This window comes from Hesperophylax consimilis, chromosome 23 (genome assembly GCF_061612785.1).
Source record: "Hesperophylax consimilis isolate HC1 chromosome 23, BYU_Hcon_1.0, whole genome shotgun sequence".
NCBI lineage: Eukaryota > Metazoa > Arthropoda > Insecta > Trichoptera > Limnephilidae > Hesperophylax > Hesperophylax consimilis.
The window spans coordinates 5,201,442-5,228,492 of NC_142858.1; the positions used below are offsets into that span (position 1 = coordinate 5,201,442).

The 27,051-nt window shown below is 38.1% G+C and overlaps 1 protein-coding gene across 1 annotated transcript in view; it reads left to right on the top strand.

Annotated features, from left to right (window-relative positions):
• sls (sallimus) overlaps window positions 1-27,051 on the top strand; it is a 115,140-nt gene that overhangs the window by 17,264 nt on the left and 70,825 nt on the right. Inside the window, exons 2-21 of the mRNA XM_089646111.1 lie at window positions 2,305-4,159; window positions 4,439-4,668; window positions 4,752-6,116; window positions 6,540-8,396; window positions 8,509-8,652; window positions 8,754-9,155; window positions 9,264-9,662; window positions 9,754-10,149; window positions 10,267-11,067; window positions 11,200-11,451; window positions 11,650-14,156; window positions 14,418-14,612; window positions 14,724-16,128; window positions 16,236-16,523; window positions 16,639-16,870; window positions 17,392-17,563; window positions 17,903-18,089; window positions 18,897-19,236; window positions 19,469-20,795; window positions 23,842-23,971. Coding sequence (XP_089502237.1) covers window positions 2,305-4,159; window positions 4,439-4,668; window positions 4,752-6,116; window positions 6,540-8,396; window positions 8,509-8,652; window positions 8,754-9,155; window positions 9,264-9,662; window positions 9,754-10,149; window positions 10,267-11,067; window positions 11,200-11,451; window positions 11,650-14,156; window positions 14,418-14,612; window positions 14,724-16,128; window positions 16,236-16,523; window positions 16,639-16,870; window positions 17,392-17,563; window positions 17,903-18,089; window positions 18,897-19,236; window positions 19,469-20,795; window positions 23,842-23,971 — 14,484 coding nt within the window. The remainder of the gene's footprint in view (window positions 1-2,304; window positions 4,160-4,438; window positions 4,669-4,751; window positions 6,117-6,539; window positions 8,397-8,508; window positions 8,653-8,753; window positions 9,156-9,263; window positions 9,663-9,753; window positions 10,150-10,266; window positions 11,068-11,199; window positions 11,452-11,649; window positions 14,157-14,417; window positions 14,613-14,723; window positions 16,129-16,235; window positions 16,524-16,638; window positions 16,871-17,391; window positions 17,564-17,902; window positions 18,090-18,896; window positions 19,237-19,468; window positions 20,796-23,841; window positions 23,972-27,051) is intronic.

The following is a 27,051-nucleotide window of genomic DNA, read 5'->3' on the forward strand; positions in this document are numbered from 1 at the left end:
GCTTTAAGTAAATATCGATCACTAGTTAAAGACCCGGGCTTTACGCAGAGTTTTACGAAATCAGATGTAGACAGTAATTTTCCTCATATTTTGAAACGTCAAGTGTGAAAAATTTCGAAAAGAAGTATCAAAATTTTGCTTTAAGGGGGTGGAAAATATGATCGGAGAGGTTTATGAAAATCTCAGACAGTAGACAGTCACTTCCTCTTTTTGAAGGTTAAGTGTGCAAAATTTCATCAATCTCGGGATAAATCTGTAGATTTGCATAAAAGCAAACCCACCGGCGCTCCACGCCGCCACAGACAATCTTGTTTGTATTTAATATTTTACATACTTACAGACAGACGATTATATTTTATTTTTATTTTTAAGCTCAAATACTTTATCTGGCGGAAACTGCAATTACAACACCTTTAATTACCTTCAATACCTGCACTTACATTACCTTCCAACAAAAATAAATAAAAGAAAATTATAAGCAAGTTGCTGCAAATTTTTCGCGTACGAATTTTTTTTTCTTTCCAGAATATTGAAGGATCTGATGTAGAATACAGGTACAAAAATAAATTCATTAAAAAAATACTATTTTCAGTGATCTTAAATACACACAAGTGCGATATCATTTTCAAATAATACTTTTAAGAAGACATAGTTGAAAAATGTTATATCTGTTCAATTAGGGGGAATTGCCTTTTTAGGACAAGCAAAATTCAAATAAATTTACATATACCTATTATGTACAATTAAAGAAAAAAAAAGAGATGAAAAGAAAATAAAGAAACGAAAAGAAAAAAAAATATTAAATTAAAAAACACAAAGAGTTGAAGTTTGATTACCAAACTTATTAAAATAAGCGATACATGTACTTAATAATAAAGGATTAAAACATAAAGTTTGGAACTTTGTATAAAGTATCATCTGCAACAATTGTTCCACGATTTAAAAAAAGGAAAGTCGAAAAACTTGAAAATTTAAAAATTATCGTAGGATATTCAAGTTGGAAAATTTTCATTTTCTTGCTCAAAATTTCCGCGGATTAGACTAAACTTGTGGTTCTAGAAGAAATTAAAATTTTCATAAGTGGGTAGTAAATGAAAATAGCATTTGATTATTTTGCGTCAGATTTAGCAAAACATTATGAGCAAAACATATTTCTTTAATGACGCACATACAGGCGTCTACTTAGTACACTTAGGTATATTGAAACATTATTCGGCGAATAAATTATGGTGATTATAAATAAGTACAGATCGACATACTTAAATTTGCAGCCAATGCATAAGAATTGGAGAAAAAAATTATTTAAAAAATGATCATTCGTTAGTTTCTTTTCTGACCGCGTGCAAAGTTGGATATTGTGTAGTACGGATTATTTTTAAGCCTTGTAGCGAGCTGAGCGCCATCTATGAGAGACAATTGCAAGCTATATCTGTTATAGGCGGCTTTGAAACGAATGTTTAAAAATATATTTTCACACTGTTAATACAGAGCGTATGTGATAATATTTTATGTACAAAATAAATTTTAAAAATATAGTTAGAATGTTATCAACGTAGTGGTATTACTAACAATTTCAATTACATTATATAATATTAAAATTATATGCTTGTGGAATGAAAAGTCAAATTATGAATTTTTTATGATACTTGTACTTGCCGAAACCCTGCTGCAGAAAAAAAATGTTTTCTCCAGATTAAATGGGATTCTCATACGTAACTGGACCGTAAGAACAGAGATCACACAATTATAAATATTATTAAGTTCATTGTAAGTTATGCTCGTATGGAGTGGTCTAGACTTAATTCAGTAGGTACTAATTATTATTCTATATTAAGAACATGAGTTTTCACAGTTCGTAGACAAATCAAGGAAAATAAATAAAGGGGAGAATCCTTACCTAGCTTCGAGAAAATTCTTCCATTGACTCACATTGAGAACCTCCACTCTATAAATCTCTTTTAACCGTGTTAAGTTATATTACAGGTGTAGTAAAATATATGTTGTATGCATTCAAACACAATAATTATTATGTATTGCGGTATGTTTTTAGTAACTATTTTGCTGTTTTTGCCACGAAATCTCAGATCTGAAAATGTTTTGAATTTAATTGGGTTTCCAGGTTCCGACATATACATCAAATTCTGTGACCGTACCAATGAAATATGGAAAAAATTATTGTGGTTGTAGGAAAAAAATGAAAGTTACATTTAAATTAATACGCTATTATTTAATTTGGAATTAAGTTTTGATTACAATATGTTGTTATAAAAAATGGAAGCAGTAATTTGTTTTCTCCGTTTCCAGTTGAAGGGAACGTGACCGGACTCACACAGATCACGTCCGGCGTCACATCGTCCGGCGTCACATCGTCCGGCGGCACATCGTCCGGCGTCACAACGTCCGGCGTCACCTCGTCCGGCGTCACCTCGTCCGGCGTCATAACGTCCGGAGTCTCATCGTCCGGCGTGTCGACGTCCGGTACCATGGAACGCAATGTGTCCTCCATGGGCACAGTCGAGAGAGTTCCCCTCAACAATAGGCCGGGTGACCCATCACCGCCGATCTTTGAGCAAATATTCAAAAATGCTCGGTTCGCGCAAGGCGGCAATGCTAAATTCGAAGGAAAATTACGCGGAAATCCAAAACCAGTAGTGTCATGGACTCGAAAGAAAGCTCCACTCGTCGAGTGTAATAAATATAGTATGAGCTACAATGAGCAGACTGGTAATGTGTCACTAGTGATTAAGCAGATAGGGCCCGGCGACGAGGGCGAGTACACTTGCACGGCTAGGAACAGGTATGGCGAAGCCATCTGCTCGGTCTACATCCAGCCCGAGGGGATGATCATGCCTGCGGGCCCAGCCCCGCTGCAGCGAGACTTCCAGGAGACCGTTGAAACCTCCGAGCACAAAACTGTCGGTTCTCAGGTGCGATCTTCTTACGAGAAGGTTCAGAAGACTGAAAAGTCATCTTCTTACGCCAATGGAAATACTTTCACCAGCTCCGAAGACTTCAAGGTGGACACGTTTGAATATAGACTCTTGCGTGAAGTATCCTTCAGGGAATCCATCACGAGGAGGCAATTCGGAGAATCTGACATTCAAATGATCACTGAGGTCGATAGGCTAGCAGGACCACCTGCTCCACCAAAAATATCACAGAAGCCTAGAAATTCTAAACTGCAAGAAGGTGCCGATGCCGTTTTCCAGGTACAGATATCTGCCAATCCGAAATCACGCGTCACGTGGTTCAAAAATGGACAGAGGATCGTTAATAGCAGCAAACACCAGATATCAACAACAAACAACCAAACAGTACTTAAGATTAACAAAACACACAGTTCAGATACTGGACACTACACTCTTTTGGCAGAAAACCCCAACGGTTGTGTAGTGACATCTGCATACTTGGCTATCGAGGCTCCCCAAGAAGCCTACAGCCAACAAGATCAACGAGTACTCGAAACAACACAGGTTGAAGTTGAAGAAAGATCCACAGCGTCTGAGAAAGCGCTCGCACCCCAGTTTGTAAGAATATGTCAGGATCGTGATGTTACTGAAGGAAAATTGACAAGGTTTGACTGTCGCGTAACTGGCCGGCCTTATCCCGAAGTAACGTGGTATATCAATGGTCAACAGATCCAAGATGATTTCAATCACAAGATCTTGGTCAACGAGTCTGGCAATCACGCACTCATGATTACCAACATTGAAAAGCACGATTGCGGAGTTGTTACATGCGTGGCACGCAATAAGAGCGGTGAAACATCGTTCCAGTGTAATTTGAATGTTATTGAAAAGGAGCAAGTAGTCGCACCTAAGTTTGTAGAGAGATTTACAACTCTTAATATTAAAGAAGGAGAACCGGTAGTTTTAAACGCGAGGGCGGTCGGAACCCCCACACCACGAATCACTTGGCAGAAGGACGGAGCACCAATAACCCCCAACCCCGAACTACGAATTTCAACAGAGAGTGGAGCCTCAACGCTGGATATCCAGCGAGCCAAGGCGTCGGACGCAGCTTGGTATCAGTGCACGGCGCAGAACGTAGCGGGCTCCACCGCTACGAGGGCCCGGCTTTTCGTAGAGACTCCCAAGGGGCCAGCGCCGGAACAGAAGCGCTTGCACCTTCCTAGACCCACGAAGATAATTCAACCCGAGTACGTCCCCTTTCTGTTCATTCTACCAGTTACCAAAAATACTTATCACTTGAAAATACCTATTAAATTACTTCTACCGGACTAACTTTTTATAATACTCTCCAGGAGTCATATTACAATGCAATATTGTTTTATATGTATTTAGATACAAAAAGGGCAGTAATTCCCCCCCCCCCCCCTAAAAACATATATTCCATATTCAATGGTAGCGAAATTGGTAGCGAAATTTACACTATTCTTCATTTTTACAAATATTTATTTGCTTTCAAATTGTTACAGGCCCGCGCCAGGCCCAGAAATTATTTACCTACGTCACGTCGAGAGGGCAAAGCCTTATGCACCTCCCGGAGACGAAGACAGAGTTTACCCACCACCTCAATTTATCATCCCCCTACAGAACATCAGTCAAATAGAGGGTGGGAAAATTCACTTTGAAACAAGAATCGAGCCTGTTGGTGACCCCACCATGCAGGTGCAATGGTTCAGGAACGGACAACCTCTGGAAGCAAGTGAGTACTAGGTGTAATTTATGCACGAAGCCAAAAAAGTTATTTCTTGGAATCGATAATATTTATGAAAAATATCATTTTAGGTTCTCGAACAACGTCAACATTCAAGTTTGGATACATCGCTTTAGATCTGATGAGCTTGATCATCAGCGACTCGGGTGAATACATTTGCCGCGTCGTGAGCGCAACTGGTGTTGCTGAGACCAAGGCATATCTCCAAGTCACGCCGAGAGCTTCGATCGAGAAATCAAGCCAACATCCAGACAGTCTTCAATATATTCAGCAATTAGAAGACTATTCTAAATATCAACACGTTGAATCAGTTGACGAACAAGCAACTCACCGGCCTCAGTTCATAAGGCCACTTCAGGAGTTGGGTGAACTTCAAGAAGGCAGAAACGCTCATTTTGAAGCTCAACTTACTCCAGTCAGTGATCCGACGATGAGAGTGGAATGGTACAAGGACGGAAAAGCTATTACGGCTAGCTCGCGAATCACTACAATCTTCAACTTCGGCTACGTCTCCCTAAACATCATGCACCTACGGGCTGAAGATGCTGGTTCGTATACAGTGAGAGCCATTAATAGACTAGGAGAAGCTATAAGTACCGCCTCTATCAGAGTCATTTCTAGAAGTACCGTAACCGGTGACTTGGGAATCCCAGAACAACAACGTTACATTGAAGAAGTCGAACGCCTAGAGGCATACCAACAACAACATCATCAAAAGTATGTCCAGGAAGTTCCTGAGAGCATTGCACTTCCAGAATTCAAGACACCAATTAAAGATCAACTTAGTATCCGCGAAGGAGGATTCGCTCATTTTGAAGCACGCCTGGAACCAATTGGAGATTCAACCCTTAAAGTTGAATGGTTGAAAGATGGGAAGCCAGTAGAAGCCAGTTCCCGCACAACCACGTTCTTCAATTTCGGTTATGTCGCACTTACGATCAAGTACGTAACAATCCATGATATCGGAAGGTATTCTTGCCGCGCATCCAACAAAATTGGTCAAGCTGTGACTGAAGCCAATTTGAGTGTTATCACAAAGAAGGATATCATAGTTGAAACACAACACCCCGGTGGACTCGAGAAGATTCAACACCTCGAAGATTCCAACCGTATGGCGAGAACAATCTCGGAGGAAGTTAAAGTGGTTCAAAAACCAAGATTTTTGGGTATCCTAAAAGGAACCACTAAGATTGTCGAAGGCCAGAGAGCTCATTTCGAAGCCCGAGTTGAGCCCCAGAGTGATCTGACAATGACAATTGAATGGTATTTCAATGGAAATTTGATCAAGTCAGCTAATAGAATCCAAACCTATCACGATTTTGGATATGTCGCCCTGGACATTGCCAGCGTCAGAGACGAAGATGCTGGAACATACACCGTGGTGGCTCGAAATGCCTCCGGTGAAGCTCAACTCAGCGCATCAATGTTGGTTCAAAGTGAGTAAATAAATAAATGTATTACTATAAAAAAAACCTACACCAATACAATTCATTTTTTGTGCCCATCTTCCAGATGGATGAAACTCATAAAAGATTCCTGAATACCAGAAACCTAAAGTAGTTTGTTAGACAAAAAGAAAATGTTTTCTTGTGATAAATTCATACAATTATTTACCATTACTTATTTCGGTAGTAATATGGCAAAATAAGCAATCTGCATCAATATGCAAGTAAAGTTGGTGCAGATGGCCCCTTTTGCCATATTACTACCGATTTCGCATAATAGTATATAAAAATTAATAAATAAAAGTTCATTCAATAATGAAATGCTAATATATGATATTTGGTGTAACGTTTTTTTTTTTTTTATTTATTATATAATATTTTCAACTAATGAAATATTGCATGAATTCATTTCAGCTCGCTCAAGTATCGATACATCGAGTATTCACAAAGGACTGTATGAAAAAACCAAAGTGCTGGAGAGCTCCAAATTTGTTGAGCCCCAGTATCACATTGAAGAGATATCGAAATCGAAACCAATATTCGTTCAACCCCTTTCGGATCCAAACCCCGTTAGTGAAGGTAAAAATATCCACCTTGAGTGCCGTTTGGAGCCAATGGGTGATCCAACCATGAGAGTAGAATGGTATCAAAACGGTCGCGCAGTTACGGTAGGATCTAGATTCAGAACTTACTACGATTTTGGATTTGTAGCATTAGACATTATTCATGCTACATCTATCGATTCTGGAGAATATACGGCCAGAGCTGTTAACCACCTCGGCTCCGCTCATACTTCTGCATGTGTAAGAGTCATTGAAAGATCAGACATTTTAACTGATACGCAGAATGAGCAAGCTATTGAACAAATCCAGATGCTTGAAGATGCCTCACGCAAGACACGTCAGACCACCGATGATATAACTGTGATGCAAGCACCCCAATTCTCTAGGTCGTTGCACAATATTGAAATCATTGAAGGTACCAATGTTCACATGGAATGCAGACTGCAACCAATTGGTGACCCAACCATGAGAGTGGAGTGGTTCTGCAATGGACGTGCTATTAAGACAGGTCACAGGTTTAGACCAGCTTATGATTTTGATTATGTTGCCCTTGACCTATTGAGTGTATATCCTGAAGATTCTGGTGTATACACATGTCAAGCTCGCAACCAGCTGGGTGAGGCTGTAACTTCTTGTGCCTTGAGGGTCCATGCCAAGAAAGACCTGTTCCTTGAATCTCAACATCCTTCCGGTTTGGAAAAGATTCAATATTTGGAAGATGCTTCTCGATACAAGAAGAATGAATTAGTCGATGAGATCATGACTGAAAAACCTCGATTTGTTACAAAACCGAAATCTCTGGAAAATACGCTCGAAAGTCAACACGTTCACTTTGAATGTAAATTGGAACCTGTAACTGATTCCAACTTGAAAGTTGAATGGTTCAAAAATGGACGCCCAGTAATAATTGGTCATCGCTTTAGGCCAATTCACGACTTTGGATATGTTGCATTGGATATAGTTGATTTGATTGCTGAAGATTCTGGTGTTTACACCTGCCGCGCTGTTAATTTGGTAGGTATGGATGAAGTTCAGTGCACATTAAGTTGCCGTGGAACAACTGAAATTTTGAGAAATACCCAAAACGAAGCTGGATTACAACAAATTCGATCACTTGAAGATCGTTCTCGTTATCAAAGAACAGAAACCATCGACGAAATAACTAAACAAGTTCCTATCTTCACAACTTCATTGAAGAACGTCGAAATTAAAGAAGGACAGCGCGCTCACTTCGAATGTCGCCTGATTCCTGTTTCCGACCCAACAATGAAAGTCGAGTGGTACCACAACAATAAGTCACTTCAGAGTGGATCCCGTTTCACTGAAACCAACAATTTCGGCTTTGTTGCTTTAGATATTATGTCGTGTTTGCCAGAAGATTCAGGTACATACACATGCAGAGCCATCAATGCATTGGGTGAGGCTGTGACATCTGGAGTATCTGTTGTTCACTCAAAGCGCTCAATCTATCTCGATTCACAACACGAAAGCGCTCTCAACCGTCTGACCCAGCTTGAAGATACATCAAGATATCAAAGACAGACTGTACAAGACGACTCGGTCACACAGGCTCCAGTTTTCACGTTGCCCGTGAAAGATCTGCGCGTGGCTGAGAATCAAGCTGCCCACTTTGAAGCTAGGTTGATTCCTGTTGGAGACCCAAAGTTGAGAGTTGAATGGTTGAGGAACGGAGTCCCTATCGAATCATGTAAGTAACAATTTTATATTTATTGATAACTTTAAAGCAAATATATTATATGAACGTATACACAGAACGCGTTACTCAAATGACTTATGTTAATGAATAAAAAATTTTGCAGCCAATCGTCTGACAACAATGCACGACTTCGGATATGTTGCCCTCAATATGAAGTACGTGAACCCCGAAGATTCTGGATCATATACATGCCGAGCAATTAACGAGCTGGGAGAAGCTGTAACTTCATCCACGTTATTCGTCCAATGTAATAATATTTTTTTACTTCCTCCGATTATTTGGAAAAGTTGGTGATCATATTTTGATGACATTAAAGTACTAAATATTACCTGTTTATGTTTATTATAGCCAAGGCATCATTGCAATTGGAGAGCCAGCACGAGAGTGCTTTGGAAAAGATTCGTCAACTTGAAGACAGTTCCAAATACCAACGTCGCCAAGAAGATGACCTAGTAGTCAAGCAAGCTCCGAGGTTTATCACACAACTCAATGGACCTACAAATCTAGTGGAGGGCCACAGCGCGCATTACGAGTGCCGCATTGAGCCTTATCCAGATCCAGACCTTAAGGTAGAATGGTTGCTGAACGGCAAACCACTCATGAGCGGCCATAGATACAGAAACACGTACGACTTTGGATTTGCATCTTTGGATGTTTTATCCGTATACGCTGAAGACTCTGGAGAATACACCTGCCGTGCTACCAACAAACTAGGAAAAGCGACATCTTCAATCAAACTTAACGTGCAATGTATGTTTGGATTCCTCTTAATACTACAAATAAATTTGTTATATGAAAATAATTAAACTTAACCAATTAGTGTTATAACTTACTAATGATTTTTAATTTATATTATAGCTAAGGCATCGATCATAAGAGATACTCAGCACGAGAGTGCTTTGGAAAAGATCCAATATCTGGAAAATGATAGCCGCTACAGGCGCGCAGAAAAGGATGACAGTTTTGTTGCTGAAAAACCACAATTCGGAAGACCGCTGAAGAATGTCCAAGTCAATGAAGGAACTCCAGTGCACCTGGAGGCTACTTTGACTCCCGTCAATGACCCAACAATGCGCATCGAGTGGTACTGCAACGGTAGACCCATTCAGCAGGGACACAGATTCAAAACTACATACGATTTTGGATTCGTTGCCCTTGATATTCTTTATGCCTATGGAGAAGACACCGGCACTTACATGTGTAAGGCAATCAACGCTGTTGGAGAAGCCGTTACTACTAGCTCTGTGAGAGTTGATGGTTAGTATTATCATAAATTGTTAGTTATGTTGTCCTTTCGTGCTGTAAATGATAATCCACCTGATATTCATCATATTTTTTTAATTTTCAGCAAAGGCCGGACTATACCTAGACACACTCGATGAACAGCGTCTCAAGAAAATCCGCGAACTTGAAAACTACGAGAGACCGACAAAGGTCGATGTTGAAAAACCAGGTCAAAGGCCCGTATTCCTAACTGCTCTTACCAGCTTAGAAAATCTCAAGGAGAGTGACAGGGCCCACTTCGAGTGCAGAGTTGAACCGATCAATGATCCTGACTTGAAGATTGAATGGTTCTTGAACGGAAACCTCATCCGCGCTGGACATCGTTATAGAACTACACACGATTTCGGATATGTAGCAATGGATATTCTGTACGCGTATTCCGAGGATTCGGGAACCTACATGTGCAAAGCAACAAATAAACTTGGAGAAGCTGTAAACACATGCAATCTCAAGGTTGCAAGTAAGTAGATTTTATTTTAGATGTTTTTTCTTTCCACGCTACACAAAGTTCACTGGCGATAGTATTTTTAATGCCTCTTTTTTAATTAAATTCTTAATTGTTTTAAAACTTTTTTAGCGCACAAGAGTATTATCTTCGATACACAACATCCCAATGGTCTAGAAAAGATCAGGCTACTTGAAGCTGCAGGCCGACCATCCAGATTAGAGGTAGAAGAACCAATTGTTGGACCACCGAGGATGGTGACTGAACTTCGTGGTACCACTCACGTATTTGAGGGACAAGCAGCTCACTTCGAATGCCAAGTCGAACCTGTGCATGATCCTAACTTGAGGATTGAATTCTATCATAATGGAAAGGCATTGCAATCGGCTTCTAGATTCCATATCACATTCGACTTTGGATACGTGTCTCTGGATATTCAGCATGCAGTTCCTGAAGATGCAGGAGAATATTCCGTCAAAGCCATCAATGCATTAGGACAATGCACTTCAGCAATTTCCATGACAGTTACTGCTAAAGGAAGCATTATTTCAGAATCACAGAGGCCAGAAGGTCTGGAAAAGATTCGCGAATTGGAAGCAAACGAGCCATTTAAAAGGCCTGAAGTTAGTGACCCAGTCACAAGGCAACGTCCTGTTTTCACTCAACCCCTGCAAAATATAGATAATATTCTTGAATCGCAAACTGCTCACTTTGACTGTCGACTTATTCCAGTCGGCGACCCAACTCTTAAGGTCGAGTGGTACAGAAACGAGAAGCTGTTGGAAGACAGTTCAAGAATCACAAAAACTCATGATTTCGGCTTTGTTTCCATGACCATTTCCCACATTCGTGAAGAAGATGAAGGAGTGTACATTTGCAGAGCATCGAATGCACTAGGTGAAGCTGTTACCACAGCAGCAATGAGGATTAAATGTACGTATTACTTTATTCATCTAACAAAATTTTTAGTAATTGAATCGGATGAACTGTAATAATTCTCATATTTATATAAAACCCACTTTTGTATTTTTTACTTCACTTTTTTACAATCTCATTTATTTACAGCTAAGGCCGCCATTCAACTGGAAACGCAACATCCGGAAGGAATGAAGAAAATATTGAGACTGGAGGAGGCTCATCCCGAACGCGCTGAAGAGCCAGAACAAAAATTCGAGAAGCCAATATTCACACAGATCTTAACTGGTCCGTCCGAATTGTGGGAAGGGCAGCACGCCCATTACGAAGCCCGCGTGGTACCAGTCGGGGATCCCAGTCTCAGATTTGAGTGGTTTATAAACGGCGTTGAACTAAAAATGGGTAAGTTTAACTCTACTTTAAGTAAATAATAATAATCATAGGCCAATAGTATCAAATCCAAAACTCTGCAAAGAAAATAATCGATGTATTCTAACATGAATTTACTTTCAATATTAAAAAATAGTTAAAAGTAGTCGGTTGTCCAAATTACAGAAAATGTGAATAATCAATAATAATAAATTAAAAATAATTTTCCAGGTTCACGATTCCGAACTACTCATGATTTCGGATTCGTTACATTGGATATCAATTCGGTTGTATCTGATGATTCTGGATTGTACATGTGCAAGGCTATCAACAATTCAGGAAGCACTGTTTCTTCTATTGCTTTGAAGGTTAAATCCAAATCAACAATCATTGGTGATTCTCAGCGACCAGAATCTTGGGAACAAATTCAGTTGAAGGAAGCCGCAAGGAACCGCGTTCCCGACATGTTTGTCGATACTGCCCCATCCCAAGCACCAATCTTTACAACCCATCTCTTGAGCTACGACAAGTTGGTAGAAGGACAACATGTGCACCTCGAAGCACAAGTTGAACCAAGAACTGATCCGAATCTCAGAATCGAATGGTTCAAGAACGGAATTTCTCTAACTACCGGATCAAGGTTGAAGAGTACTTTCGATTTTGGTTTAGTAACCCTTTCAATTAATGGATTACGCGAAGATGATTCCGGTATATACACATGCAAAGCTACTAACCTTCTTGGCGAAGCTGTATCCACATCTTCTATTAAAATCGAGGATCGTCACTGGCTTCTGGGAGATACTCTCCACCCAGAATCTTTGGATCGCATCGGCAGTCTAGAACAGCCGAAGTCTGCCAAACCTGAAAGTCAAGAACCAACTTATGAGTCTCCAGTATTCATAACTCATCTTAATAATATTGTTTGCCAAGAAGCCGACAATATTCACTTCGAATGTAACGTTGAACCATCTAGAGATCCTACACTTAAAATTGAGTGGTTTGTAAACGGAAAGCCTCTTCCATCAGGATCCAGGTATAAAACTACACATGACTTTGGATACGTGTCATTAGACGTTACACACACATATGAGGAAGACTCAGGAATTTATACAGCAAAGGCAACAAACAACAGAGGCTCAGCTACAACTTCTGGTACTCTGCGTTGCACTGCAGGTGAAAATATCTACAGACAAACACAACACCCGCAAGGAAAGGCTGGTTTAGATGCAGTCAACGAGGCCGAAGGAGCTATTGCAAACAAATATGCTCGCCAAACTTCGGCACCTGATGCAGATTTCGATAAACCAACATGGGTCATTCCATTCACATCGGAAATTGAACTTGTAGAAGCTAATGCATTGCATTTGGAAGGACAAGTTGAACCCAAAAATGATCCCAATCTTAAAATCGAATGGTATCTTAACGGTAAGGTATTGGAGCACGGTTCTCGTTTTAAGATGACCAGTGACTTTGGTTTCGTTACATTAGACGTGACTGATATATATGAGCGAGATAGCGGAATTTACACTTGCAAAGCATACAACAAAAGAGGAGAAGCCTTCACATCGTCGTCTATTAGCTGCATTACAAAGGAAAATCTTATTGAACGCACTCAACATCCTAAAGGTGCCCAAGGAATGGAAAAGATTCAAAGCCTGGAAGACTCGTTGAATAAACCTCAAGATAGACCTGATGATATTGATGGTGGCAGAGCTCCAGAATTCACATCCGTATTCCAAGATTTGACCGATGTTAGCGAAGGTCAAATAGCACATTTCGAAGCTTCTCTTATTCCTACCGGAGACCAATCTATGGTTATTGAATGGTTCTACAATGGCAAGTCTATTGAAGCCAGCCACAGAGTAAGGACAGTATACGCATTTGGAATGGTTGTGCTGGAAATTCTAGGAACCAAGATTACCGACTCAGGCACATACTCTTGCCGTGCTACGAACAGGTGGGGACAAGCTGAAATAAGCGTCAAATTAGAATGCGTTGATAAATCTAAGGGTGGACCACCTAAATTCACCACTCACATTCAAAATTTGGAAGGATTAAAGGATGGACAATCTTCTCACTTCGAATGCACGCTTATCCCTGTTGACGATCCAGACATGATCGTAGAATGGTTCCATAATGGCGTGCCACTCAGACATTCTACCAGAATAAAGATGGTTTCCGATTTCGGATTTGTTCTGATGGACATAGCTTATGTACAATCGCACGATTCTGGTGTTTACATGTGCAAAGCCACAAACAAATACGGATCCGACACAACTACAGGATCAATTAAGTGTTTCGGCAGAGGAGGCGTATATTTGGACAGCTTGCAGCCCGATTCATTGGCTAAGATAAGAGAACTAGAAAGCCTGCAAGGTCAACAGGCACAATCTCCAGCTGCTCCTAGCTCTCAACCACCCAAATTCTTGACACAAATAGCCGATATAACAAAACTGGTAGAAGGGCAAAGTGCCCACTTCGAAGCTAGATTGATACCGGTTGATGATCCAGACTTAGTGGTCGAATGGTATTATAATGGCAAAAAATTGCCGCACGGTCATCGGTATCGTACATTCCACGACTTTGGAATTGTTATATTGGATATTTTGTACTGTTATGAAGAGAATTCAGGTACATATGAATGTATTGCCACTAATAAATTAGGACGTGACACAACCAAAGCAGTGTTGAAATGCCTATCAAAGGAAAATCTTATCTTAGATTCCCAGCTTCCAAAGGTAATTTGTTCGTATTGTACTCCTTGATATAAATATGGAAATATAGTATGAGCCTATTTGAACTAGTAAAGTGTTTCAAAGCTCATTATAATTCTTAATTTTTATTTTTATTTTATTTTATTGCTATTCCTTGAAACATTTCTTCTTGAGGTGTTAATGTTTCCAGGAGTATTATTCTAAAGCCAGAAGACTGCATATACATTAAATTAAAGATAAAAAATCATTTTATCATTAGTACTTAATTCTCAAATTATTCTACAGGGAATGGAAGGCGGTCTTGAAAAACTTCAAAACTTGGAGGATGCGATGTTGAAAACAAAGGATGAGAAAACGGTCGAAGAAAAGGGAAAAGCTCCCGTATTCACTGTTCCATTCTCCAATCTGGATAGCCTGCGTGAGGGAGAAAATGCTCACTTTGAGGCCCGTCTAACACCAACTGATGATCCTAACCTTAAGGTACAAATTAAATTAATCTACCCACCATCTATACACAAACTTTTCACAGAAAAACGTTAATTAACTTAAACCTAACAAAAAATAAGTACTAATTCATTTATATTATTTAAGGTGGAATGGTTCTGGAACGGAAAATCTTTAAGAACTGGTTCAAGGTTCAGAACTTTCTGTGATTTCGGCTTTGTCATCCTAGAAATTTCTCCAATTTATCCTGAGGATTCTGGAGAGTATTCATGCAGAGCTATTAATAACTTTGGCCAGGCAGTTACAACAGCCTCAATGAAGGTACAAGGAAAACGCAATATTATTTTAGAATCCCAGTTGCCTAAAGGTATGGAAGGTACGATTGATAAAATTGCGGCCCTTGAAGGCTTATCTGGGGCACCTGGACCTCTTTCCCCAGAAGAAGATATCGGCAATCCACCAGAATTTATCACCACTCCTAGCGATTTGGTTCTTGGAGAAAATTCTCTAGCCCACTTTGAGTGCAGGCTTACTCCCGTTAATGATTCGAGCATGAGAGTCGAATGGTTCCACAATGGAAAGGCATTATTGACTGGATCGAGAGTCAAAACTATCAATGACTTCGGTTTCGTAATTTTAGAAGTCGCTGGAGTTTACCAGCGTGATTCCGGACTTTACACATGCAAAGCTACAAACAGGCATGGAGAAGCTACGGTTTCGTGCAAACTTCAAGTTCGTGGTCGCCAAGGAATTATTCTCGAGCCGCAATTACCATCTAACTTCAAATCTGGAACTGAAAGTATTCAAAAACTGGAAGAAACCCTACATAAGCGTGATGAAATCACCGTCGAAGAGGAAATACCAAACCCACCAAGATTCACTGTTGAAATCAAGGACAACATCGATGTCCCAGAAGGCGGCCCAGTTCATTTTGACTGCCGCCTTGAGCCAGTGGGTGATCCAACGATGAGAATCGATTGGTTCTATAATGGTAGACCTTTTGCCACCGGTTCTCGTGTGCACATGCTCAATGACTTTGGTTTCATCGCCTTAGATATTGACTACACTTATGCGAGAGATTCTGGAGAATACGTTTGCCGTGCAACCAACAGGTGGGGATCTGCTACCACGACAGCCACAGTTACAAGCACCTCAAAGAGAAACATCGTATTGGACTCACAGTTGCCTCAAGGTATGAGCGGAGAGAAAATTAAGGAATTGGAAAGAGGACCCATCTCAGAAATTCCCAAAGAAGAGCCTGCGATGGCGCCGCCTAAATTCATAACACAGATTCAGTCACATACTGTAGAAGAATCTGAAGCCATTCGTTTCGAGTGCAGAGTAGAACCTAAAGAAGATCCCAACTTACGAATTGAATGGTACCGCAATGGAAAACCTCTGCCGTCTGGACACAGATACCGAACTGTATATGATATGGGCTTCGTATCTCTGGACATTTTGTATGTGTACGCCGAAGATTCTGGCGAGTATACCTGCAGAGCCGTCAATAAACTCGGCGAAGACTTCACTAGAGCAACCGTATCATGCAAAGGTAAACTCTTCAATTTTACTCTGAATCAAACTTTTGTGAAATAAACATAGCTAAATTGTATTTTACTAAACTTGTACGATAACTAAATAATTATTTTATTTTTATAGAATTGCCCTCAATCATTCTTCAAAACCAAGTACCCAGAGGCATGAAGAAATCAGACGCATTAATGCAAATGGAGGCGACCATCAAGAAGTACACCGCAGAGATCTTCCTGACCGAAGATGACCTATACGACCCAGACAGGAAGCAACCGCCCCGATTCGTTACGCAAATTGATGACCAAGAAAACCTCGTCGAGATGCAGTCAACCAAATTCGAGTGCCAATTGGCTCCAGTTGGAGATCCGAACATGAAGGTGGAATGGTTCCTGAATGGAAAACCATTGCCTTACAGTGAGTACTTGATTATAAAATATATATTACGTAACATGTATAAAACAAACGAACATTATCGACGAAAAAAGCTCTAATTTAATGACGTTATTAATGTACTTTCTATCCTTATCAGAGAACCGATTCACTCCAATCTACGACTTTGGATATGTAGCGATGAACTTCGGCTGGGTCTACCCCGAAGACAGTGGAGAGTATTTGTGCAGAGCGACCAACTTGTGGGGAATGGACGAGACACGCGCCGTCATCAAGACCGCCGGAAAGCCTGGAATCATTTACGATTCTCAATTGCCTAAACACATGAAGAGTATCGAGAAAATCAGGCAAATGGAAGCCCTTTGGCAAGTGTTAGTATATTTTCAAGTAAAATTAATTTATCCGTACTAACACCTTTTAAGTAGGTATTGACGAAAAATTAAGCACCAAAGTGCATACATAAAAACTTGACCATTCCTAATTTAAAAATACCAATAGGTGCTGTGAAGATAATAAATACCTTCATATTTAAAATTAAATTTTATGATTAATCTAATTTAATAAATTGTGGAGTATTACAGTAATATCTTTTTCGGTGTTTCAGGTTTAGGCCATTTTGACCTGGCTGTTAAAATGCTAGGGCTATACTAAAACTAGTAAAACTTTCTAAGAATATTATTTATTTAACTATGTGTCAAATATTTTTATAGCTAAATTAAATAAAATGCTAAATTCTAAATAAAATACGTCACGTAAACGAATAAATCAAAGATTTTTTTCTATCTCTTTACAATTGTGTGAAATGAAGATAATAATCAATCACCATAAAGTTATCTAGCACAAAATGATTAGAAGTAGTTTCAGTCGCTAGTAATTTGATATCTGTTTGCAGTGTGCCCGAGGAGCCGACCGACGACTCCAAGCCGAGGACCGCGCCAGTGTTCGTGAGCAAGCCCGAGCCGGCCACTGTGGAGGAGGGCGAGATGGCCCGCTTCTGCTGCCGTGTGACCGGACACCCCAAGCCAAGGGTCATGTGGCTCGTCAACGGGAACACCGTAGTTAATGTGAGTTAAACACATACTGTTTACTGATTCAATTTAATGTCTGGCCTCAACTTTTTTCTTATATACCACAGATTCCGCACCAGTAGGTTTATTAGTGTACTATAATCGTCCGACAACTTCAGGACAGGACTTTCAATTTGTATAGCTTTACTACCTGGGTTCTACTTTGAAAGATTTCCTGCTTACGATTAATGATTACGCTTATTTTCAAATTGAAAACCTTATAAACAGACAAAACAAAACCTTTACATGATGTAAAGTAATATACTTAAAGGGCTTTATGAATTTATCATTGAGATAGTTGAGTATATGATGCTTATAAATGTTTTTTAATTGCAGGGTTCCCGTTACAAGTTGACTTATGACGGCATGTACCATATGGACATCCCCAAGACTCGCCAGTACGATACAGGAAAAATTGAGGTTATCGCCAGAAGCTCTGCTGGTCAGGCCGTGGCTTCAACTGAACTTAAGGTTGTTGCCCGGCACGACGATTATAGAGGAGTTCTCAAGAACTCCCCGAGACGTAAGTTATACACAACATACTGGAATACTTCACTGCTTTCACTGAATATCATTTCAATTAAACATTTCATTTTTCTTGTACGTGTTAGTTAATAGTAACATAACGAGAATTAAGGTCAAATAAAATACAGCACTTTGGTCACTGTTTTAAACGACGAACCTTATTATTTGACTACTGCTTGGGCTATCTATCAATAATATTATTGTTGTTGTGACGGCTGAAAATATTTCGCACCTTACTTATGATTTTATAATCTAATCAAAATGTCTAACATTTAAATTCAGATTAATGTATTTTGTTCAACCCTTTGCTAATCAAAAAGCTTAAAAATGATATTTTGAAACGTATCTAATTTATATCTAAAAATATGTGTATACAAGAACAAAAGATAATTTTCCACGCTGAAAAAAAATAGTATATTATTATAATAACTTCTGTTAGAAATTATTTATCTAATCAATTGTTTCAACAATAATTACATAATACTTATTGTGACCTGCTTTACGTAATATTTCACTCACTCGTATGATTGCAAACATTCACATTGCTTTAACACTGGACATGCTTTTGACTGATACAAACATAAAATACATCACATTCCCAACCAAAAAATCTCCATCCTTGCTTCCGAATGCTGTCAGGCAGCTTTAGTCCATGCGCAGGCAACCGCATCTCAATAACTGCTCGTGAGTTTCGCTTTTCGCTATTTATGGAGAATATTCAGGTACGAAATGAAAATATTCAATATAAATTGCAACTCCAAAGCCGTAAATCAAACACTAATAAATATTTTATGTTTTACGATAGCATGGTACGACTACGAACTAACGCAGTATCAAAAAGATCGCAGCGAAACTGAGCTTGAGAAAACGTTTGAGGAACGCCAGACATTGGCTCGCCAAGGAGGCATCGATCACCGTCCGGACATGAAGCAGAAGACAAGCAAAGAGCCGGAGACAGAGTGGCAGCAGTCTGTCAGGAGGAAGAAGAACGAAGACTACTACAACAAGCTGCAAGAGCTGGACAATAGCCAGGTTGTGAAGGAGTCTCGTTTCCGCGAGTCTACCCATCAGTTCGCTATCCCCGGAGAAAAGGTTGTGCAGAGCTCCATGGCCAAGGGAATGGCTCAAAAATACCAAGAAAATCTGTAAGTTGGAAATTTATTCATTCTTCGTAAAAAAATATCATTAGCGACGATTGCTAACAAATCCGGAATAATTATTCGGATCAAATTAAGATTCTACTATTAAAGTCAGAGCGAATTTTACTTACGTCATTTTAATAATTACAACACTATTCACAAAAAAAAATCCAAGATAAAGTTGAATGTATTAATAGTACTTTTATAATATTAACATTATTATTTTCTATTTTCGCAGAGAGCAAACAGATGAAACCAACATTGAATCAACTGAAACCAGAACGATATCAAAACCTAGAATTCCAGATCCATCGGAATCTTTAGTCCACGGCAAAGAAGTCCATGTTGCTAAACAAAAGCAAACTCAGAAGGAGGTTGTTGGTGATACTGAAATTACAAGAAAAATCACATCCACAGAAACAACCGAAGTTGAACATAAGGCTAAGACTCAAGAAAGAATAGTCCAAGGACCAGTAAAGCCGTCTAACCCCCCTGTCTTCACAAAGAAAATGCAACCTTGCAGGGCATTCGAGCAAGAACAAGCCAGGTTCGAAGTCGAATTTGACGGAGACCCAAATCCAACCGTCAAATGGTTCCGTGAAAACTTCCCGATCAAAAACTCGCCAGATTTTCAAATACATACTTTCAGCACGAAATCAATTCTAGTGATTAGGCAAGTTTTCATGGAAGATTCTGCTGTATTTGCGTGCATAGCTGAAAATCGTGGAGGAACTGCAAAGTGTAGCGCCAATTTGGTGGTAGAAGAACGCAGGCGCCAAGGAAGGGGTGGAGTCATCCCCCCGAGCTTCACTGTCACCGCACAGAATACCAACGTGGCAGCAGGCCAGCTAGTAAGGTTTGACACTAAAGTGTCTGGAACTAAGCCAATGGACGTTTACTGGCTAAAGAATGGCAAGAAAATCACCCCAGATATTAGGAATAAAATGCTTGAGGAAGATGGAACATATACCCTCCTGATTATCGAAGCGTTCACTGAGGATTCGGGCAAATATGAATGCGTGGCCATCAATAGTTCTGGTGAGGCGAGGTGTGATGCCGAATGCTTTGTCATTGCACCCACTTCACCTCTCAAGAGCAAGACCGCTTCTACTGCTGGAAACAAGGGACCTGAGATCCTTCTGCCTCTGAAGGACAAGACTATCGTCGAAGGTCAATCAGTAGACTTCAAGTGTAAAATATCTGGAAAACCAAGTCCTTCCGTTCAGTGGGAAAAGGGAGGCAAGACCATCAAGCCTTCTAAGTACTTCCAAATGACAACACGGGGAGAAGAAAGTACCCTACACATTTCTGAAGCGTTCCCTGAAGACGAAGGCGTTTACAAGTGCATCGCAACTAACACCGCTGGAAAGATCGTCACATCCGCTAACCTGAAGGTGGCAGTTCCCGAATCAACAGAACAGCTTCCTGTGTTGACACCACTGAAGGATGTCATCGTTTTCGAAGGTGCACCGGCTCAATTCAAGACGCAAGTGTCCAGCAAAACCAAGCCGAATATTCAATGGCTACGAGAAGGGGCGCTCATACCAGAAACACCCGATTTCCAGGTAATATTTTACTTTCATTAAACTTTCATTTGCTTTAAACTCTAACATTACTTAGAGCTTAGAGCACATCCGTTTTATTAAGGGTCATATATATATTGTTCCTAAAATCATATTACCGTATCACAGCACTCAACTAAACCGTCACAAATCAAAATACATATGTCAAACTGGGAATATGGAATTATAAATATTGCATCTTCATGCGTATACATGAAGACTTAAACATGAATCAAGATTTTGAAGTTTTCATAATTTGAAAGTATAAATAATAATATTATGTATGTCTAAATACTAAAGCTATACATAACTGTGCACAGTTAAGTGAATCTAAATAACAGTTTAACAAACTACAAAACGAGTGCGTGTAAAAAGACTTCAAAGTCCAGTATCCCATTATGATAAAAATTTGGATTTTTTTGACAGTTTAGCTGAGAAGATGCGGTTTGTAAGTTTTTATTAATGCATCTGCAATAAGGGGGAATGAAAACTGGAAGTAATTATTATTTTGTTATTATCTCGGATATGAGGAAAAAAATTGAAAAATAATCGACGATACACATGTCTCACAACAAAACCTTTAATATATGTTTTTTAAATGTAGGTTAAGTAAGCGATACAGATTTATTTTATAAAAAAAATATGTTTTATTGTTGACTTTAAGATCGTAGCGTGCTTCAACCGAAATCGAATAATTCTGAATAAAGTATGCAAGGTTAAGTGCAAAAACTTCGAGATGCGACAAGTAAAAAATATAAATCACTTTCTTCGATATTCAACGAAGTGATTTCCAGATTTGAAAGAAGTTGTTGGTATGGAAAAATTATATTCTTCTATGGAAAAAAAATATTTTTTATTGAAAAAACAACGGAATTTAGAAATTCCCTTGAGTTTTTTTTTACTTCTACCAACATGAATCGCTTCCCGAAATGTGTTCACTTTACCCCCGGACACAATGTATACAACAGATTTTTTTAAATAAATTATTTACAAAATTTGTAAATATGTAACAGTAGCTGTCTAATATTTTTTTTATATTCATTAAAATAAAACATATTTATTTGTAAACATGCAGACAGGTACAATTTAAGCTATGTGCACACGCGCGACTTCTGTCGCGGCGACAGTTGGACGACTATTTCAAAATACATTGCGGTATATGGAGGTATATTGCGCACACGTGGCGAAGCGACATTAGGATGATTTGTTTTTAATTTGTATGGATTTTTAATTAGTTTTCCAACTGTCACCGTGACATAAGTCGCTCGTGTGCGCCTGACCTTACCTTGTTTTTCATAATGATAATGTTCGAATTTATTTAGGACGGGTTGTTTCGGAGAATTTGAACAATTCATCAAATTACAACGTTCGTTTTCGGGTTCTGTGAAAGTCCTATTCAAATTCTGTTATTATATCATTGTAGGCTAGTTGCTTGACAAAACTGAAATAAAAACAGAACTTGAAAAAATCTTTCACAGAGCTTGAAAATGAACGTTAAAATTTAATGAATTGTTCAAATTCTCCGAAACAACCAGTCCTTAGTCAGGGTCGTTTTATTCGATCTGTTAAATTACAGATGCAAATTCTAAAATATAAAATTGGTTGACAAAAGAATGATTGGTGGTTTGAGGTTAGTTTATACGATTGCCTGTAATTACTACCCGGATTCGCAAGAGTTTAAACATTTGTTTATCGATATTTTGTTTCTTATTGTTCAACAAGAAACCAACATCAAGATGCCTAGTCTCATTTTTTACAAGGTGAATAAATATGCAAAAATCATAATTTTAGATGAAAGCTGAAAAAGTAAAGTTGACCTAGAAATTCCAAATAGAAAAGCAGTGCAAACTTAAGAACGCCAGCGCTGACTGTGGTTCGAGAGCTTTGTAGCAATAGAAAATATGTAGATGGATCTGCTTTGTAGCAAAGATTCGTGTTGGTAGCTCAATTTGGGCGTATTAAACGCATTCTCATGAACTAATAAATTTTGTGCCGAAATTGAATTAACTATACAGGGTGTCCGGAAACTCGTAGTACAAGCGGGAAACTGGTGAATCTACATCACATTTGGAGTCGATTTTGTAGTATATTTTTTTTTGATTTGAGCTTTCGTTATCGAGTAAATCGAGTTTGAAGTTGATTTTTTTTTTTTTTTTTTTTAATCAAATTCTTATAAATTCTTACTGAAGATCAAAGTACCCAACTAATTAAAACTATTTGAAAGTAAAACAAATGAAGAAACTCGGATTTGAAGCATTATTTTGAAATCATCCTTCATTTAACCCGGTGTAATCATAAAATATTTCTGCTCTGCAGGGTTAAAACATCTGTTGTTCAACCCTAAACACCAGAAAAAAATTTAACCCTAAAATAGCCGAAAAATATATTTTTTGGTTTTTTTTTTTTTTGAAAATGCTCAAATCAAAAAACTTTATGTTTTTTTGGGTTCCCCATGTGGTGTAGATTCTCCAGTTTCCCGATTGTACTACGAGTTTCCGGACACCGTGTATATGATATGAATATAAACAAAAATTTATATTTGTAATGTTCTTAGAATATTATCAGTTGTATCCATTTAGTATTAAATATGTTGATACTTTTTTTCCAATTTTACAGAAATTAGCCATGATGTTGTTTATTTTATTATAATTTTTAAAAAACGTTTATAAATCATATATTGTTAGCGATTTAAAAAAAACTTTGGTAGATGGCATTAGTATTTGCATAAAGTGACCACTATCGGAGTTTGACTGTCAATGAACTTGTTGGGCATGTGCACTTTGCTCTATATTTTATATCAATGGTAGACGTAAAGCCACCAAGAACAAAATTAGGTAAAACTGCCCTTGAAAATTAGGAAAAATACTGTTTTTATCGTTCAAAAAAAAATTGCAAACGGAAAAATCACCTAGCGCAAAAATGTAATTTCAGCGATACTTTATTGGAGGCGCGCCCAAGAATGTGTAAGCTTGAAAGAATGAACTCGCTTGTGTTATGGATGGCAGTGATGAGACATAATGTGATAATCGAACCCTCTCGTTCTCCACAGATGATCCACGAAGGCAACAACGCCGTGCTGCTGATCGCCAACACGTACGAAGAGGACACCGGCACCTTCACGTGCCGCGCTACGTCGGCCGCCGGCCAAGTGGAGACCTCCGCGCGGCTCGTGGTTAAAAGTAAGACATAGATATTGATCCGTGCGGCCAACCAACCACGCGCAGTCAGTCTCCCTTATAGAAGGGAATGGGTGGACAATGCAAAATTCTATTCCGTTCTTATACCTACATTTGCCGAAGTGTCCATTTGCTCGTGATTACAGGACACTAATAATATAAAGTATTTTTGTATACCCTTAACCTGTGGATAATGAAATTTACATATTTTTGATGTTAAGTTTTTCTATTCATTAAAAATTAGAGATATAAATATGCATTGATCCTAATATAGAGTATAGTTTGAAATTGAATATAATCGGCACTCCACTGTATTATTGACCTTCGCAGAAGTGTTGCATTTGTATGAATCCCTGCACCGCTACTGATAAGAACTGAACCAACTTGTACTTAATACTTAGACTTACTGAGCGGAGGCCTAGCTGCCACCCACTCCCTTCAATAAGACACAACAAACAAACAAACTCTTAACTCGCAAGAACAAACATGCAAACAAACCACGAATTTTGCTCTTTTTAAGTGGACATTTATTATTATTTTATAAACTTTTTTTTAGATTGTAATATTAATACCTTGAGTGAATGGAAAATAATAAAACCTAATAAATATTATTGCAAGAACAAATATTTATTTTTCTATCATAATCACTTTACTATTAATTAAAATAATAAGTTTATTTCAAACCGCTTTATAGGAATTAATATCCATTTTTAAATATATAAGTGCCATATCATAACAAATACTTCTATTACATTTTATTACTTGTAGCATACATCAAATAATCACCAACGACTTTTCATAGACCAGAGTAAATTTGGATGCATTTTTTTCTTTGTCAGTAAGTTGCAAAATTCTTCGCTTAGATTGACGAAAAGTTTTATGGTTGTTTTACAAAAAAGCTTTCATCAATAAAACGCTTCTGTAAGTACGAGTCATGTTAAAAACGTATCAGTTCTCTCTTGTGGCCAAATATCAGTACACAAGTTCTCTGAAACACGATTTGTTCCTTTCAATCGAAGAAATAAGCTCGCATTTTAAGTGGGACACACCACTTATCACATGAACTTTTATCACTATTACACTATCTTGTCAATAAAAAGGTTACTTCAAATCCACTCGTTTTGTTTGAAAAAAATCTGTACAATTGAACGAGTGTGTGAAATACTTAAACGAAGATTTAAAACAGGAGCATTTAAGAAAATTTTAATATTTATTAAAATAAAATTATAATATTTATTAAAATAAAATTAAATTAAAATTTTCATTTTAATAAAACAAAAATCGGTTTTGTATATCTGGTTTGAGACATAATATTTAATACACATTTGACAACCGACTTGTTAGTGAGATTCACGGTCACGTGTCTTGATTCCTGTGAATACGGATGGGCAAATAGTCAAAAGTTAACCTTTTGGATGAAAATATTTTTCAACTGACGACAAAGCACAAAATACATTTAAAATGTACTCTGATTATTTATAAATAGTGTAAGGAACTGTTGGCACTGTCCATTTTTATAAATCACCCACAAATTGTTTTAAGATCACAAACAAAAATAATTATAAATGGATAAAATGTTAAATTTTTCTATTCATTGCTTATTGATTTCCTAGAATATAATTCCGCACGACAGTTCGCTTGAATTAATTATTTTAAATAACTACTTAATATCAGTGTGTAATTATTAGTTTCATAGTTGAACTTTGTTTTGTTATTTAAATAGGTATTTTTTCAAGTTTTAAATTCTCTTTGCACTTCTTTGTATTCTGCACTTTGATTTGTAACAAAAACATACTCACACAAACTGAAGTGTGCATACAACACACACACACTCGCACACATACACTCACACACGCACGTTTAAATGCTAAAATTAATTAAATTTATATAATATACCAATAAAAAGCTTGACTGAATTTTATTTTGAATAACATTATTTTTAGTGATTCTGTTTTTATGTCTTAAAAGAGTTCAGATTTAAACAAACTATACCTAATATAACTTTGTACATTCATTATTTATTAAAAATTGTTACCAAAATTTACATTTAAAAACGATTAATTAAATTTTAAATTAAATCACACCTTCCATCAAACATGCCACATCGTTTGTGAAAAATATTTTATTTTAAAAACATAAGCAAAATTTTAATAATTTCGATAGTGTTTCATTTAAAATATTAATAATAATAAACATAACTCGAAATTTCATAATAATAAATTTTCAAAAAACCCTTGAAATAAAACAAAATAATGAATAAAATTGTAAAGTAAAGCTCACCGCAGACGTTGGGGGAAAGTGAAGGGCCGATTAGAACCCATTGTTACATAGAGCCAAATGTATCACATCACCCCAATAATGTACCTATAGCAGATATTGAATAAGACTTTTAACACATCACATGCTGTTTGTGGCGATCCACCCTACCGACGTGGACCAGCATACATACATACATACATACTAATATATTCCTAAACCTTCTGCATTGTTCATGTGAGTTCAGAAACACATTTCTTTATAATTTATTGTTTTGAAAATCTTATTCTGTCTGTTACAAATCAATCTGTCATATTAACTGTATAAACATACATTATATAAGATAAGGAAACGTGATTTTCAAATAACATTGTTAAGATACAGTAATGCAATCCTCATAGAAATTTGTATTTGTTTTTTTTTGTATATGCAATGAAAATATGTTTTGTAACTAAGCAAATGAAACCAGACATCTATGTATTTTAAGGTTGGTTTAAATAAATATTGAATGATTGAATTTTCGCATTTTTCAATAGACAACTCAATGGCACTAATTAACCTTTGAATAAGCACCTCCCGCAAAGGGAATTTGTTTGACATGAACAGTGCTGACCTGACACCGACAGAGGTAGGGCAATGGGTAATGGGCAATGGGCAGTTTGACAGGCAGGCGCGCGAGAAGGTGCGCCAGTCACTGCGGTCGCCAAACGCGTATGGCGGGACTATTAATACGGGTGAATCAACGAATCAGCCACGGGCAGGTGAGCAGTCCGCGTGCACACGGCTCCGCTACCGCTGCGGCGCGGCGTGTGGACATGACTGGACGC